The sequence below is a fragment of the Calonectris borealis genome, chromosome 1 (genome assembly GCF_964195595.1).
Source record: "Calonectris borealis chromosome 1, bCalBor7.hap1.2, whole genome shotgun sequence".
Taxonomy (NCBI): Eukaryota; Metazoa; Chordata; class Aves; order Procellariiformes; family Procellariidae; genus Calonectris; species Calonectris borealis.
The window spans coordinates 121,616,946-121,634,854 of NC_134312.1; the positions used below are offsets into that span (position 1 = coordinate 121,616,946).

General features: G+C 40.6%; 1 protein-coding gene across 5 annotated transcripts in view; it reads left to right on the top strand.

The window, feature by feature from the left end:
- The window catches only part of ABCG1 (ATP binding cassette subfamily G member 1), a 53,113-nt gene extending 39,104 nt beyond the window's left edge, over positions 1-14,009 (top strand). For 2 of the 5 annotated variants that reach the window (XM_075175772.1, XM_075175681.1), the window contains 10 exons: positions 3,152-3,297; positions 3,979-4,102; positions 5,196-5,310; positions 6,007-6,155; positions 6,339-6,440; positions 8,869-9,037; positions 9,798-9,898; positions 10,372-10,530; positions 11,896-12,014; positions 13,400-14,009. In XM_075175772.1, coding sequence (XP_075031873.1) covers positions 3,152-3,297; positions 3,979-4,102; positions 5,196-5,310; positions 6,007-6,155; positions 6,339-6,440; positions 8,869-9,037; positions 9,798-9,898; positions 10,372-10,530; positions 11,896-12,014; positions 13,400-13,628 — 1,413 coding nt within the window. In that variant the 3' untranslated portion in view covers positions 13,629-14,009. Of the gene's footprint in view, positions 1-3,151; positions 3,298-3,978; positions 4,103-5,195; positions 5,311-6,006; positions 6,186-6,313; positions 6,441-8,868; positions 9,038-9,797; positions 9,899-10,371; positions 10,531-11,895; positions 12,015-13,399 lie in introns of all 5 variants that reach the window. The other 3 variants (XM_075175592.1, XM_075175859.1, XM_075175911.1) reach the window with 3 other exon arrangements.
- The last annotated feature ends 3,900 nt before the right edge of the window (positions 14,010-17,909 follow it).

The window sequence follows — 17,909 nt, forward strand, 5'->3', positions numbered from 1 at the left end:
TACTCTTGCACGTTTGCTGCACTGTCCTGTTTCTGCGTGCAGCTGACATATGACTTTCCTGAGTGGGAGAGAAGTCGTGGTGTGTTTTTGCCCACGGAGACCTATAACCCAGCTGGACCTGCACTAGGAATTGTGCTCCTCTCCCCCATCTGATTGCCACAATTCCTCCCTGTCATTTGTTCTGACACAGGGCTGTCTTTTTAAAGAAAATACCTTGGAGGTGTGTGACCAGACCAAATGGCTTCTGACGTGTTAGCTTGTGCATGAGGTGGCTTTCTCAACTGAATTTGGTTACCTCAGTTATACTTTAAAGGGCTGGAAATGTGCCCTTTCTACACATTTATTCTGCACTTAAAATGTCTGGGCCTGTGTATTCCTAAGGACACTCAGAGCTCAGGCATCTATCTGTGCGCGGATGGAGTTACCAGAGCACGCCGAAGCCTAGGAGAGGAACAGTTCGGTGCTGCACAGCGTGTTTCAAAACCGTATATGCCCAGAGAGGATAATGTCTGAAGTAAACATAAACAAAAAATTATGGCATTGGTGAAAGCAGAGATGGTTCAGGTTGTTGAGATAGTCGTGAAAAGTGAAACGGTAGCTCAGAAAGTGTTTGGAGGTGTTTTGGCTAGCCTCAAGCTATGTTTCAGTCCAGCATAAGACAGCACAAACAAGGAGACAGTATGATCTCTCATACACTGCCTCCTCGAGGAGGAAACCTCTGTTAGGTGAGGGTTAATGCTGAGGGGTAATGGGGCTCATGTGGTAACATGGCCCCATGGCTAACATTGAGATTTACCTTCCAAGAAAGCTGGCTGCTCCTTCTACCTTTGTTAGGGACATGTATGTTACTCTGGACAAGTCTTCTAGTGGCTTAGCAACTCAGTTGTCCCAGCAATGAAAAGGGAGTTACTATTGGTATAGGAAGCTCCCAATGTTTTTGCTATACTTCTGTAAAATTCAGGTTTTGGGCTTTCCATGATTTTTCAGTGTTCTTTTTCATAAATAGAAAGAAGGGTGCATTTTGTGCTCCCAAAACCATGCACTGAGGAGACCATCCGTGGGCAAATTAGGAAATCATGCAGGTGACTGGGAGAAGCCACCTTGCAGGACTCAACTGAAACCAAGTTGTGCAGGAGGAAGGAGGAGATGAGGGGACACAGAAGTGGGAGTGGAGCATGGATGCGAGACAGTTGTGGCCTGCTGTCTCAGGAACACGAGAGGCTTCCTGCTCTTCCCCAGATGCCAGTTTAATTCATTTTTTTTATCTGATGGAGGCCTGAACTTGACTTGTTGGACTTAATCATTTCAGAGGAGTCTCTTCTAGTAAAAGACGCTTCTGACAGTAGCTGGCACGTGATTCTTAAGCAGAAGTTTATAAAGGAGAAGGTGAAGCTGCTTCTGACCCACCAGGTATACCTTTGCCTGAAATGTGAAAACTATAGCAACTTCAAAGGTAGAGCAGCCATTTTTGTGGCTGTCTTTCGTCTGTATTTGTTTCCAAATTGGAACATTTGGCATTTCTTCAATCTCAGAGAATCCCTGAAAATCAGAAAGAGCTTCAGAGAGGGAAACTTACAGGAATCAACATATGTTTGGTAGCTTAAGATTGCTTTGATTCTCTGAAATACTTCTTTTTTTCAGTAAGCTAAACACGTATTTTTTATTGGAAAATACATTTGTTTAGAAACAGCTGTTAATTTTATTTGTACTTTGAAAGTCTTAATTAATTTACACTTTAGGAAGTTAGGCCAAGCAAGTTAATTCACTTGTTCACACTGTCACTGTAATTACAAGCAGCTCTTTGAGGAAAAACCTGTGCTCGATGCATTTATTCAATACATATTAGAAGGGCAGTCATTTTCTGGTTAATGTTACTGGCCTGTGCTGGACTAGATCATTCATTTTATTGTTGTGAATTGTAAGGTAACTATTTATCACAGATAAATCTTATGAGTTTATGCACTTGTGTTAGCAAGATTACAAATGCTTGTTTAAAACAGGGATAAGTAAAAAATCCTCCAGTGAACCATAGTTTATGTTTCTAGTTGACCTAGGTTGTGCTGCCCATATCCCGTAGCATCCTTCCTACAGATAAAGGGAGGGAGATAGTTGGACTCTTCTCTCTGAGAACGAGGGTTAGTGGGTTTTCTTCTTTCTTCACCCCCTCTCACTGAGAGAGGTAGCTCCTGGAAATCAGGACAAGTGAAGGGTCAGGCCCTGGTTGGTCTAACCAATTTTTACCATGTTAACCACACTTTCTGGAAAACTCCCTCCATCCAGGCAACTATTACTTTAAAAAATGACAGACTCCTTTTCCTACACTTCAGTGATGTATTAAATGTCTGGGCTTTCTTTTTACCTTTTAAGTGGTGGATTTTTTAATTACATGACCAATGTAGCTTGGATTCACTCATTTTTATGTCCTTGTTTTTACTAATGCCAAAGAGCTATTTTCCTCATATAGGACTACCAGGCCAGATCTACAATCATGAAACAGAAAAATTCATAGCAGCTGGGGTTGTTCTCTGTTTGCTCCAAGGACAAGCTGTGCCTTCCTGAGGCTGTGCCTTCCTGAGGCTGTGCCTTGAGGAAATCCCAAACATCTGAGAGTATGTGTGACAACTGAATTGGCTCTGAAGAGAATGAAAACACTTAAAATCAATGGCCGCACTTTAAAGAGTAGACTGCGAAGAACAGATGAGATAAGAGCAGGTCATTGATCTGTAGAACCACTGATTTTTATTACACAATTCTCCAGTCCCTTGTAAATACAGCCTAGAAGTTCTATTGAAAGAAGCTTCTTGGTTTCACTGTGTAATAACTCCTCAGATGCTGCAAAGCTCTTTGATATCAGTGCCATATCCAAGGGGTGCTATAGAAGAACTGATTTCCACTCCATTTTCACAGGCAAGGCTTCCTTACTGAGACAGGTCATGTAGGACAAAAAAGAAGAATTTGGGTCAAAATAGTAAATGGTAGACTGTTACGCCCCACTGAATCTAATAAATGCTACATTAGATAGAAAAAGGCTTTCCGTGTATGGATGGTGAAACAAAGTCATAAGCTAGTTTACATTCTCCATGAAAATCCGTAAAGAGGCTTTTCTTTTGTGCTAACAAATTTAAATGACGCATTGTTGTGTTTCCTCTAGGTAAAGGAAATATTGACAGCCCTCGGTTTGCTGACATGTGCCAATACGAGGACTGGGAGTCTTTCTGGAGGCCAGAGAAAGCGTCTTGCCATTGCTTTGGAGCTGGTGAACAATCCTCCCGTCATGTTTTTTGATGAACCAACCAGGTATTTCAAAGCCAAAAATTAAAGGTAGACAAATATTGCTTTGTATAGTAGAACAGCGCTGCAGAAAGGTTATTCACCTCTTAAGTCCTTGGAAAAGGCTCATTTTGTGTTGCACGTAAGTACTGAATAAGGCCACAAGAAATAATTTGATTTGGGCACTAAGTGCCTTGCTGTAACCGCCAGCAAGGCGGTTCCTTTTTAAGGAAGACACAAACTGAAACAGGAAGGAAGAGAGAGAGGAAAATATTTTCAGATTGTGGCATGAGTTTTCTTTTTCGAGCAAAGATAGCTTGAATATAAGCATTTTAAAGTGTGACTTTAATAATGAATGTGGCATATTTAGAATCAAATTCTGTGATCAGTCTAGGAGGAGGCTGGGAGAACTATGAATATGTATCTATTCATTAAAGTTGGGAGCATTTAAATCTGCAGCCCTAAAATGTAGAAGTCCCTTAAGGCAGCTTTGAGAATACTCTATTTTTCATTCTCAGGCATGCTTCCAACTTAATTAAAAGACTGATGGAGAAATAAAAGCATAATGTTGGCATATCATAAAATTAAACTGCTACAGAGAAAATTTATAAAAGGATAATAGTGAGAGACCAAAGTAGCAAATACGTGTGCTAGTTTTGAGTGGTGCCTATGGACCTGTGGATAACAAACTTCTGTCTTTTTATTCAGCGGCTTGGATAGTGCATCATGTTTCCAGGTTGTCTCTCTGATGAAGGCATTAGCCCAGGGTGGCAGGTCCATCATCTGCACGATTCACCAGCCCAGTGCTAAACTGTTCGAGTTGTTTGATCAGGTATTGTTCTCAAACTCTTTCTCTTCATGTGTGGTTTAGGTAGGTTATACTTTCAAGGCTACACTCTTTAAATAAAAACATGAATAATTTTAGTCTATGGTTCCAAATCAAATAAAGAAATTAAATAAATAAAAGCAAAATACACTTTTTGATTATGTTTTTTTCTTCTTCTCTGCCTGTTTCCATTATTTACATGTAATGTTTTTAAAGAATCTGGCTGGTATGTTTGTGAAATCATGATTATTGCACTTGTAATTTTCATGCCTTCACCCACCACTGCTCCTGGGCACAGGGCTGTCAGTAAAGTAAATTAGAGTAATTTAAGAGCAAGAGAGCTTTAGTGCCAGTGTCTGCAATGTTGCTAGTACACATTCTCGTCCTAGCTACACAGGTGTAAATTCAGAAGAGTTTATTCATGTGAAATAATAATAATTGAAATGAAGTCAGTTGGAAATCTTTTCTCCAACCTAGCAGCAGAATGTAGACCATGCGTGTTTAGGTTAGATTTAAATTTACTTTAATCTTGTTAGGAGATTTAAATTAGACCTGTGAGAGCTGAGAGAAAACCTACTACACCATAGGTGAACAAGCTCTTGCAGATTGCCAGTCTGGCAAGGAGGTTTATTTAAAGTCAATAGCGTGGCTAAAAGTAAGAATAATCGAGCTGTTTTCCATTGCTGTGCTGTTCCACCTCTCCTTCCATTCCTGCATTCACCAGCCTCGTCTCCCAGCCCAAAATATCCATAATGTGTGGAAATTAGATGGCTCGTCTCTACAGTTTCTCGCCTATTTTCAGCATGTGTCTAAGGCTGGAATTAGTCTGTTTCTGTGTTGATGTGCTTTAAGTCCTGGAGGGAATGTTTGCAGAATTCAAACCTTAAGCATTTCATTTTCCATTAGTTGTAATTCCATGCAAAGGTAGTTCCAAGCGATGACAAATCTTCCCCAGGTGTTCTTCCCACAGGGACAAGAAGAGGTCATTAGATTCATGGATTGCTGTCATACAGATAGCAGGTTCAAATATTTTGATACTATTTCACATTTCTCTTTCTTTTTTTTTTTTTCTTTTTCTTTTCTTTGCCTTATTTTCCAGCTCTATGTTTTAAGTCAAGGTCAATGCATTTACCGTGGGAAGGTGTTAAACCTAGTACCTTACTTGAGAGATTTGGGTTTGAATTGCCCAACCTACCACAATCCAGCAGATTTTGGTAAGGACTATTTGAATAGTTTATGTAATTTATTTTGTATTTGATTGGCACCTTCTGGGTAATCGGGACCATGGTGTGTTTTATACTGTTGTACATATTACATATGTGCGTGCGTACATACATGTACCAAAATTCAAAATAAAATTATTCACATTTTTTCTAAGTAATTTGAATGCCATCTAGTGGCAAAATTTAGTGAGTATTTCTCTCTGGTGGAAGTCCAGGTCCAGGAAATGAAAGATAAAACATATTCCTTAGTGTTTCATAGTAATTAATCTTGCTGGCTCCAGTATCCAGGCTTCGGATTGGCTCCAGTATTCTGCTTTTTTACCTTGAACAATACCACTGTGGTATTGTACAGCTAATAGCATTGAGGGTTTTTTCATTGTTGTTTCTTAATTCCAAAGAAGCAGTAAGGACCACAAAAATTTTTTATTACCAAGACTATCCCATATTCACTGCCTTTCCTCTAAAATGGTTCATTTAACCTCCAGGATGAAGAGAAATCTCTGAAGTTTTATAGAAAGGTACATTTAAATTATGTGTGTATACATATGAATTTGCAGGTGGCATTTTAGAGCCCGTTCTAGACAAAACTTCTGTTTCTGTCAATGCTACAGAATCAAGGGGATCTAATAATAAGGCTTGTAACTACTCAGTAGTGTAAACCGGTAACTTACCTTCTGTTTTTTGTAGTTATGGAAGTAGCATCTGGTGAATATGGAGACCAGAATGGCCGGCTGGTAAGGGCAGTACGGGAGAGGATATGTGACACAGACTACAAGAGAGATGTTGGTGGTGAGAATGAGTTGAATCCCTTCCTCTGGCACCGGCCTTCTGAAGAGGTATTTTGTGTATCACAACTAACGGGCATGGCTTGAGGCTGGAGGGGGAGGAAGAGAATTTAAATCCTCGGTCAATGGAGGAGGTTTCTGGGCACATTCAGCTGATGAGAGTAGGGTTTTGTGAATGAAAACTAAGCAAGATACTGCAAAGAAAGAAGTTTATTCTCTTATGTGTTTCCGCAGGATTCCTCCTCCACAGAAGGCTGCCACAGCTTCTCTGCCAGCTGCCTAACCCAGTTCTGTATCCTCTTCAAAAGAACTTTTCTCACCATCATGAGGGATTCGGTAAGACTGCCTTTATAATAACTTTTGTAGCCAAAAGGTCTATTCAGTTGGTTGTGAGGTAGTGAAATACGCCTTAAAGGTCCTGTCCAACAGCCCTTGCGTGAAGATCATCACAGAATTTCAAAGGAAAGAGGCTGATCTTTCAGTCTTGCTATTAACTTTCATTGTGAACAACAGTTTTCTTCAGAGGAATTCAGAAGCATCTGGCCTAAAAACGTAAAGCTCTCTGCTGGCAGGTCCCTTATACAGTTATTTATCCTACTGAAAAGTGAGTGAGAAGTTGTACAGGTGTGTCACAAAATTAGTTCTTCCAGAAAACTCAGGGTGGCAGAGATAATAATTTCAGTGTGATGTAAGGTTAATACTTAAAGTCTTTCTTTTTGAAACAGAAAATTGGTAAATAAAAATCTTGCTTCTCTGAAAACGGAACATTTCTGTTTTCATACATTTAATATCAATATGAAGTAAGTATCATAACGGAACTCTTCATTCCCAAGGAAAAAAACCTTATCTTTCACCTTTTTTCTTAAAAATAAACAACCCCCTTCAAAATCCCAACCCCTGCAGTTTTCATGTATGTTCATTAAATGTTTTGGGTGCCTAGTTTGCATTCACAAAATGTAATAGGACTTTTTTTTTTTACTCAAGGAAGTTTTTCTTATCTCTAAGTAGCTGAGTTGTTTGTGAATTTAAGAGAGAGGACTATGTACATTGTCTGATGGATGCTTTGAAATGTCCTCTAGGTAGGATTGTCCCTTCATTAACAGGTGTGAGTTAAGGAGATGAGCTTCCTCAACTAGACCTTACATGCACACCTGTCCAAGGAACTCACCCGTGTACAGTATAATTGTTACTGGCTGGGCAAGTGCTTTTCTCTGTGGCAAATTGCAATTTGATAAATCTGAGGAGAGTTTGTCTGCTGCTTTTTCTGCATGTTGGAAGGTTTTCAGTGCTTTACATGATGGGGGGGGAAGGACAATATATACATTAATATATATTGATGGATTAATTTGACATACCTGTCCTTAGAAAAGGAGAAAACCAGACAATATATCTATACTGATGGGCACATGGTGGATTCAGATGAGATAGTTTGGAAACCAAAAGTAGTTGAGCCATGTGGAGCTCAGCACGAGTAAGTTACCCTTGTGACAGGGTAAGCTGGGCTTCGCAGAGCTCCAGATGCTGCAGCTGCACTGCTTTTGCCCTGCACCCAGGCAGGTATCTCTTCAGGACATTAGTGTTTCCAGTGTAGACATGTCCACACAGAACTACAGGCTTGGAAGAAACCTACTGTACCATTGTGTCCAAGCCTTTGCTGTCAGATAACTACAGTATTCCTTCCCTTTCAGAAAGGGAAACACTATATTGAATGCCATAGTAAAAGCAATCAGCTGTTTTCTCCACTGCTCTGGTTGGGAAGATATGGCAGAACCATGCAATTCTAGTGGTTAGGAAGCATCTTCTTATTTCCAGACCATATACATTATGCCCATTTGTTGTTTTGCCAGCACATTTCTTTGCCATAACTTGTTCTTCTCCTTTGCTGTTTTACATTATAGTGCAATTTGTCATTCAAGGATTAAGTTGTTGAATTTTGCCTTCCTGCAATCTGGAATAGTTTGCACATCTGGTCTCATACCAAATATTTGATCAAAAATAAACTGACATGTTCATGTGGGAGGGCTCTTGTAATCCAAAGTGTACGTACAGCTTCACATTCTCCATATTGCTCATCTAGCTGATCAGAATGTCTCTCGTACACTTGGAAAGCATATCTCAGAGGTGTGCGAGCACTAACCATGGATCATATGGTCCTCTCCTCGTCTCCACCAGGGGGACTTTCTTTCTGATGCATAGATTGAAGAACAGTGTTGGTTTTAGGATTTTTTTTTTCCTGCTCAAGTGTAAAGGCTTGCAGTTGTTCCAAATTTTATTATTTCTTTTGTTCTTCCATACCTCTTGTAGGAATACTGTATGGCAGAGAAGGCACAGAAGGCTAATTTATGCCTGATTAAGTTAGTTTGGTCTATACAAGCCTGAAATACCTTTTCTGCCTCTCTTCTGCTTTGGGAAATTTAGTCAGAGAGAAAGTCTCCTTCTCCTAATGAATGAGGGCCAATGGCTCCATGACATTGTCAGACAGTAAGATTTCAGGCTGCAGCATTTGCAGTTTCTGCCTGTGTTTACAGAAAGAAATTTTCTGTACTGTAATAGCCGTGTGTCTGATTGACACCGGGAAGCTCATTACAGTAAATTTTCCTTAGCTGAAGCCCAGTTTGCCAGTAGGAAGTGAAAATTTCTACATAAGTTCTTCTGGACATTAGTACTCCTTTTCTGCAATCTGAGTATCTGATTTCAGTCATATTGCCATTGTTTTTGAGCCCAGGCTTTCTGATCAGAAGTACTACTCTTTTCTTGCTTGTAGGTCCTGACACACTTACGTATCACCTCACACATTGGCATTGGACTGCTCATCGGCTTGCTCTATTTAGGCATTGGCAATGAAGCTAAGAAAGTCCTCAGCAACTCCGGCTTCCTCTTTTTTTCCATGTTGTTTCTTATGTTTGCTGCGCTCATGCCAACCGTCCTTACATGTGAGTATCACTCATACTGTTATATTAATGGACAAGGAGATTGCAGTAAGCTGGGAGGGTGTTGTAATGTGTCTGTTTCATATAAGATAATATTTGACTTGTGCTTCCGCTTCTAAGACAGGTGTGGGGATAAACCTTGCACTCACTAAACTGCTGTGTAGAGGCAAACAGAGATAGGCTTGTCCAGCAGCACCTCTCTCTCCCCAGTTTTGCCAGTGTTTCTCAACCTGGACAGTTCACTGTTACAGTCCTGGACTGGAATTTCCCTGTGTGCCAGTGCCTCTCAACCGTGTCGTGAGCTTGTGGTTGGTCTTAGGGAGGATGTAATCATTTCTCCAGGACTTCCAAGTCATGACTCCTGCATAAGATCAGCGTATTCATGTGGTGTCAGAAGCAAACTCTTGCAGTATGGACTGTTCTATACTTCCTCTGGGAGCGCTGTTACTTTGGATTGGGACCAAAAGGAATGACCAGGTTCTTTAAGTTTTGACACCACTTTTAATTCAATAAGCCTCTTTAAGGGAGGTTCACATCATGTGAGTAGACTGGTCGATAGTCGAAACAGTGAGCAACTCTCAGGGCTGGCCTCTTACATTTCATTACAAATCATTGAAACTATTGCTGGTCTGTCACTGGCCTCAGAGTTCCAGTCCCGCTATGGGACTGCAGTAGTGCAGGATTAGATATGGATAAACTGTGTTATTATGTGCAACCATATTGCACACTGACAACCTAACTTACTAATTTGTGTTCTCTATAGTTCCTCTTGAGATGGGAGTATTTCTTAGAGAGCATCTGAACTACTGGTACAGCCTGAAAGCCTACTATCTCGCCAAAACCATGGCTGATGTTCCTTTTCAGGTATATGCTCTACTCTTCAATAAAACAAGAACCATTTAGGTTCATGGCAAGTCCACTTGCCAAAAAGATTAGTACTGGTATTTTATCCATCTGAATAGTGGAGAAACTGTCCATATATGTGTGCTGAAGCTTCAGGTCCAAATCAGAAGCACCCTAAGAGTAAACAGCAGGACTTCACAAAAGCCGAGACCTGACCCAAAATTTTTTTAATAAACAGATGACCATCTTTGGTTTTTTGCAGAAGGGAAGTTGAAAAGGGCTGTGAGTGAGTGGGATCTGTTTTCTAATGCCCAAGTAGTAAGATACATATCACAGTCTGTGGCAGATGTATTTATTCTCTTCAGCCATGCATGTCATGTAATAGAAAGGCTGAGAGCTGTGGATTAACTAGAACTCCCCATGTTTTTATCTCGTATAGAGTAACAGAGAATGTTTGGCTTTAATGGACTAACTCCAAGTGTATCTCCCTGCAGATCATGTTTCCTGTGGCTTACTGCAGCATTGTGTACTGGATGACTTCACAGCCATCTGATGCACTCCGATTTGTCCTCTTCGCAGCTTTGGGAACCATGACATCCCTGGTGGCTCAGTCACTGGGTCTTCTCATAGGTGCAGCCTCTACATCCCTCCAGGTACTGATGTTGTTCTCATAGGAACCCTGCTGTCTCCTAACACTGACTGCTTACTGTGACTGCTCCTGTGTCCCCAAGAAATGTGTTGAGAGATGACAGGCAAAAAGTTGTCTTGGTCTGATATAGCTATTTGATGCTTCCCACTAGCAGCAACTTAAACAGCATATATATGCACTGGATATGAGGCTCTGAAGTTCCTTCCCCATCTCAGTGGGGCTGTACCTGCCCCTGCTTGAGTGGGTTGTCACTTACTCTTCATCCCAGGCTGAACAGGTCCTAAAAACTGCAGGACTGATGCATTTCTGCGCATCTACAAAGTGGAGGTAGGCCATGAGGATCAGTAGCTCAGGAGAGGGTTCTTCCATACACATATAAAAAGGTTGCAGGAGGCAAGGTAGGAAGAGGCTTGCCCAGAAACGAAACTTCTGCAGAGGGAGGGAGAGAAGCAGCTGTTGGCATGACTGTCGCACTGGGAGCTGGCCGTGTAACTCCATTCTGCTTCCTGGCAGGAGATGTGCTGAAGTGACCGTTCCACAGCAGAACTGTTTTGTGGTGCTTGTGATAACAGATGATATTGACATTAATATGCACTGATGCTATCAAGATAGCTTCTGCAGTAGAAGACTTGATTCCTTCTCTGTGCCACCCTGTGGAGACCAGTGTAGCCCTGTTGTGTGATCCCTGTGCTTCTGCCCTCCCCAGAGATACCTATATGGCCTTTTGCCCTGGAGGGCAGGCTGGAGTTGGGTCAAGATCTATCTTCGCCACCGAAGCCAGCCAGCTGGAGATGTTCCTTACCCTCTTCACAACGTTTTAGGACCAGTTGAAGCTACTGTTCATGTGGGGTTAATGAGAAGGGAGGTCTGTGTGTCCTCAGTGGGGAGTGAGTAAGAAAGGATAATATTTAGAAAGAGGGGTCTCATACCTAGAGAAGCAAGGGAATCACAGTGCCCATCTTGCTCTGGAAACTTCTTGGTGGGTTCAAGTCCTTCAAAGGACAGATCCCAGCACAGCAGCGTTTAGGACGAGGAGAGGGACCCCTTTTTCTCCACTAACAGCATCTAACGCCCCCCTCACAGGAAATCTAGTCCAAAAAATCATTAATTTCTTAGTATTTGGAACTGTGATAATTTTGGGGAGTAGCCTTATAAGAAGGAGTTGAATGGCATTGCTCCCCACTGCCTAAAGAGTAAGTCTGCACTGCCTATTTGGGTTTGGCACAGAACAGAGGACTTGCCATAAGGAAAGTCGGTTCTTTTAAAAGCTGGCTTCCTCACTGGAGGTCAGGACACCAGATGAAAGAGCAAGTTAATTTTTTTTTTCTCTGGCTGTCTGACAAGAGACTGTCTATTCCTCTATTCACAGGTGGCCACTTTTGTGGGCCCAGTTACTGCCATCCCGGTGCTCCTGTTCTCTGGGTTTTTTGTCAGCTTTGATACCATCCCAACATACCTCCAGTGGATGTCCTACATTTCCTATGTCAGGTACTGCTAGGAAGGCCATTAACCTCCCATCTGGAAATGCTGTTTGTTTGCCTTTGCTTGTGTCGTTGGTTATTTTGGGTGCCAAAGAGACTATGTTCACAGCACATTCTTTTAGAGTATAAACGTACATATGATGTATACCACATTACCTCACTGCATTTTATGTTGTATATGATGTGAAATAAATAGGAAACATTCAGTACAGGTTATCGGCCACAAGTCCATGTCAGTCCCCTTGAATTCAGTGGGATTGCACAGCATGCAGATCTTCCTGGATTTTGCAATAGTGGATTTCTGTAATAATAGGGACAGTATGCCCAACTGAGAAATTCATGCCAGCACCTCATTTGGGAAGAAAATGTTGTATAAATCAGTGCTGTATCCTAGGTAGACTAGTTGGGTAAAGACCTGGTTTTTTTAAGTTTCACAGTAGCACTGCCACAAGAGTCATGGGATTTGTGTAATCTCTAATCTAAACTAGTGTTTTAAGAACCATAGGCACCTTATATCCTGTCTATGTCTGTCACTCTCGCTGTCTGAGACAGCTATCTTAAGATGGGATGATTGCCATCAGGAAACCTCTGGAGCACGGTGGGATAGTTTAGACTAGACACTTGAATCTATATAGCTGAAATTAGGGGAGGTGAATTTTCCCATCCCTCTTCTCGCCCCCTGCCCAAGCTGCACTATTACTGGGAAAACCCAAGCTAAAATATCCTCTCATTTGGCAAATGAGGTCTTACACTGAGACCTATCAAAGATTAAGAGACCACACCCCCTGAATTAGTATCTAGAATTCAAGATGAGGCCTTAAGCCGTTGTCTAGCCTGCATGGGGTCTCCTGAAGCTGGAGGGCATTATCGTATGCATGGGATCCATGATCTGCTCGCAAAGTCAAATCCTAAGTGCGCCCAGTGCCAGCGGAGACGTGGGAACTGTGCATTGTCATTGAAACTATAGTGCATAGAAGGAAAGAGATGTTCTAGATTTATGCCAGTTTTAATATATTTCTGACTTCAAATCATAATTGTATGCCTGTTGCGTAGTTTAAAAAAATGGAATTAATGATGTTACTTTTAAAAAGGGAATTTCTGAATATGAAGTTAGTCTGCTCTGTATTTTAACATTTTTCTTTGGAGAAATTACACTATACGTTACCTGGAAGCAGTTAAAGGCTGACTTTGTTCAATCTTACATAAAATGCCAGAGAGATGTCGTTTGCTTGATTGTAACAGCGATAGAACTTGCCCCGAGACACATGTGTCAGAACAATATTGAACCCCTTGGTGGTTCCACCGAGCTCTCATAGGGATTGTATTGCTGGTAGAGTACTTCTAAACAGATCATCAGGACTTCTCCTTGTAATCCATCCTTCTTCTTTCCAGGTATGGGTTTGAAGGAGTCATTCTCTCCATCTATGGACTGGATCGAGAAGATCTGCATTGTGACAAAGATGATACTTGCCATTTTCAAAAATCAGAGGCCATTTTGAGAGAACTGGATGTAGAAAATGCCAAACTTTACCTGGACTTCATTGTTCTTGGAATTTTCTTCTTCTCTCTGCGCCTAATTGCCTATTTTGTTCTCAGATACAAAATCCGAGCAGAGAGGTAAAGGAAAAACAGTTAAAACAATGCAGTAGAAAGATCTTTAGACATGCTATAGAGGGCACTTGACATTGTCTCACTGTGGCAGGCCAGTCTCCAGTGCCCAGCTAGATGCTGTTATGACCTAGCCCATAGAGAACCACAATGGAATAGTGGACATATAGTGTTAAGCCAATCAGTCCAGTTGGGTCAGGTCATGTTTTCATTACACTTTCTAGCTTTAACTAGGAAGAAGAAATAGAAGGGAATTCTACACCAGAGAATATCAATCCTGAGGCAATGTAACTGTAATAAAAAACCTGGCTGCAGGAACTTTCCTTATGAAGAACAATTTCGTGATAAGGTAATACTAGTCCTGGTAGCCAGAATAATATAATGTCATCTATAGGTGACAAGGTAATGAGATGCAAAATGGGGAATGCAAAGAAAATAGGATTCTCTCATCTTTTTAAATTCAGAGTTTCATCTTTGCAGTTTTCTATGTATTATTTTGCAAATATTTTCCACAGAATTACCCCTTCTGGCCAAAAGTCTGTAAATGTATTAATTAATAAGGTAAAGAGATCTTTTTAATATGGATACTTTTTTAAAACAAACCTAAGGTAATTCAAGTTATTATTTTTGCTTCTCTCTAAATTTAGAATTCTGGTGCTTTACTTGTCAAGCTGGTCTCATATCTGAAAATTGTAATGATAGGAGGAAAAGGCAAATTCTGAGTCTGCACTCAACCTGTGGTCCATATTTGGAAGCAATGATAGATAGCACAGGCAGCCAGACATGTTCAAGCTGTTGCTGAATGATTGAAAAAATGTTCTTTTGCAGTGTCTTTTAAATCCTCAATATTTGTGATGTTTAAAATACAAACATTATCTGTGTGACCTACCTCCTGCGAATGAAAAAATCAAAGCACTCCAAGGCTCATTTTTTCTTAAATGGTGAAAGCAGAATCTGTCCCTAAAGCCTGAGCGATTGTTAAAGCCTGATGGAGTGCGAGGGCTATCCACAGCTCAAAGCTTGGGGTATTGTGTTAAAACACTTGTGACTGCCTCATATGGCAGTGTTCATTATATCTGCAACACACTACATGTAGGACTCTCCTCAAAATATACAAATGACCTTGTAATACTGCAGGTCTAATTATGCCAAGCAGTTTTGTTCTCATCCCAAAGTCTACATGCGCAACATGGGATTTAATAGCTAATTGATCTAAACACCAATGAAACTGTTAAAAGAAGCATGCATTTGTTTTGCATATCTCACCTTTGTAAACTTGGCAGGGGGAATTCTGGTTCCAAGTTGATGTGAATTTTGTCACTGATTTTCACGGGTTTGGATTTTCAACCCAAAATGAAATTGTGGGGCCTGTACTCATGTTGGACACCTTGGTGAACTTCTGTGCAAATTCCATTACCTTCTGCCATTACTGTGCATTTACCTTACTGTCACAGACTTCGAGTCAGACCTACAAATTCTATAAATGCATTATTCCTATCAGGATGCTGAAGTCTTGTAGATTGGAAGCAGCTTGATCTCAGCAAACCACTCAGGAGTTCAGCAGCTCGTGGCAGTAGAGTAGATGAAGAGAGACCTTGCGCCTCTGCTGGTCACCAGCAGTCACAATTCACAGACTGTTTTCGAGGACTCCATGGCTACGTCTGTACTAGTAAACTAGTTAGCGCCAGGGCCAGCTCTGTTAGTCCTCAGACAACTGGGGCTAATAGGAGCGGTCCCTGAGCTGTACTAACTTCTAAACAGACCCCAAACATTGTGTGGAAAAGCTCTGGCTGTGCTGGGCTGCAGCTCTGCCATTTAGCACTGAAGACAATTGTTTCCCAGTTTTCCTGGGCCATGCCCAGGCTCTGTTTAATTTACCAATACAGACATAGACCATGTGTATCTGTTAAACTCAGGATGCTTGAATTAAGACTGTGTTCTGGAAGACTTTAAGTCAAGTCACATGTTTTAGGAACTTTCCCTGAAGATAAGATTGACCTGTAAAAGTGAGGTCAATCTTTACTGTAGATGAAAAAAAAAATCCTTACACAACCTCTTTGTATAGTTTTGTTGCTGGTTTTTCACAAAATGTCCTGGAGCCAGTAGAGCTTTATACAGCTCTGCAGATTCTCCAGGCATAATCAGAAGCACGTATGGGCCTATATTGCTGTTAGATATGAGAAATTAAGAATTTTGGCTATTCTAAATAATACTCATAACTGTGAACAGTGTTTAAATAAGTCACAAGCTGAAATCCCTTGGCACAAGGTGCCTTGATTATTTCAAGATTCTCAAAGTATTTGTGAATATTACAGGCAGTTCAAATGCTCTTTGCAAGCAGACAAAAGACTACCTTTGCCAAATTACTCCCGTCTTGCACACTGCTGGTCCAGCTGTAGGCTAGCTTAGTATGAAAGTGTGTGACATCCATGGCATTAAATACCTTCAGGATTCATGTTTTGTGTTTACCAACACCATTTACCAAATACCACATTGAAAATCACTTGCAATTTACCAAATGAAGTAACTTTGCTGACATTTCAGCACTGTTGACTTACACGATGACAATGTTGTCTACTCCCATCTAGACCAGTTTAGCAGTATGAGTTCCTTGGATACTGTCTTGTTATCTGTGCCTATTCCTCTGTTTGTAGACTTTCTTATTTTAGCTCTTCAGTCTGCAACACGTCCTCCTATACTGTAACTTTGTATTGTATTATGGTAGCCAAAAGTCTGGTCCTCCACGAGTGTTCCTAAGAAAATGCATGCTCTGGAATATTTTTTGTCACTCCTATTTTTTGTTAGACATGCTTTTTCCCAGCCATCTGCTGGCAGCATTTAGCTGAAAGTTACTATTCTAAGGAACACTTTCAGACTGTAGTATCCCAATAAAGATATAAATGAATTCTGTTGAAACTCAGTGCTACGCATAAATGAGACACTAATTCTTTCCCTCCTTAGGTCTAAAATTAACTAATGATATCTCTTTTGCCACTACTGTGCGACAGAAGTATTTAAAGTCCATCCCAATTATGTTTTCATATACTGCAAAGATTTTTAACATAGTCTCAATTTGCCTTTTTTCTATTTACGTGGAAATAAATTCTAACAGTCTGGTAAAAAACGCATTCCTAGGTTAATGGACTGAGCATGCATGTGCTGTAGTATTAAGCAAGCACATTATGAAGCTCTGAAGGCTTCATGTGGAAGAATAATGAGGACAGCAAGATTCTCAAGACTTCAAATCCTCAATTTATATAGCCATATATAAATAGCCATAAACTGGTTGAAATCAATGCCATTTTTACCATTTGAACCAGTCACAATCTGGCTAAAAGTTGTGTAAGAGGCTAAAGGTTTTTTAAAGGTCTCTTGAAGACTGAATGTATGATTTCTGTTGGGATTGCAGGAAGACTTTAGAGTTCTGTTGGCCTCCTTGTTTTATTTGGACTTGTTTTGTGCGTGTTGCTTTGGTCACTGTGTGCATCAGTTAAGATTAGGTGCTTCAAATGGTTTTTTGTTGTTTTTCTTTGCGGAAACTTGCATATAATCCGAAAAACCCTGAAAATTTTTAAAAAGACCTTAAAACATTACAATTAACAATTCACAATTAAAAGATTTGGAAAGCAGATTCTGCTTATATAAGAAATTGAGAAAATTTCCTCTTTGTGGATCAGAGGGAGTAACAGAAGAATATCTGGTGCTGGAATCCTGTCCACTCCTTAATATTTGGAGCCCAAGATACCTTTTTTCATTAAAGTAGAGGAATATATATACACATAATAGGAGAACTGGTTATGTAAGTGGGAGATAATGAACACTTGAGTCCAAGTACTGGATGTATCCGATGACTGGCATTTTGATCTACTCTTTTGTGTCAAAGTCTATGTTGTCAACAGAAATGAATGTTTCATTAAACATCTGTTTCTAGAAAGCAGTGTGGTACATACTGACCTGTACCACCCCAGTGGTCCTCACACAGGAGTCCTGTCTGTCCTATTTACTCAATACTAGATGGATGTTTTCAACTCTAATGGGATCCCCTGAAGCCCTGTTCCAACAAAGTCCTTAAGAATCTTCATAACTTCTTACATCTGCATTGTTGCCTGTGAATCAAAGGAACAACTAATGTCTTTAAAATAAAGTCCAGGCTTAAGTGCTTTGCTGGGTGAGGGCTGTATTGCACAGGAAGGCTGAGATGTTGGCTGTCTAAACAGACTCAGAGACTATACTGAAAAATCCGTCTGCTTTGGGTTAGTCTCTAGGAGATTACAGCTTTACAGTGATCTTAAAT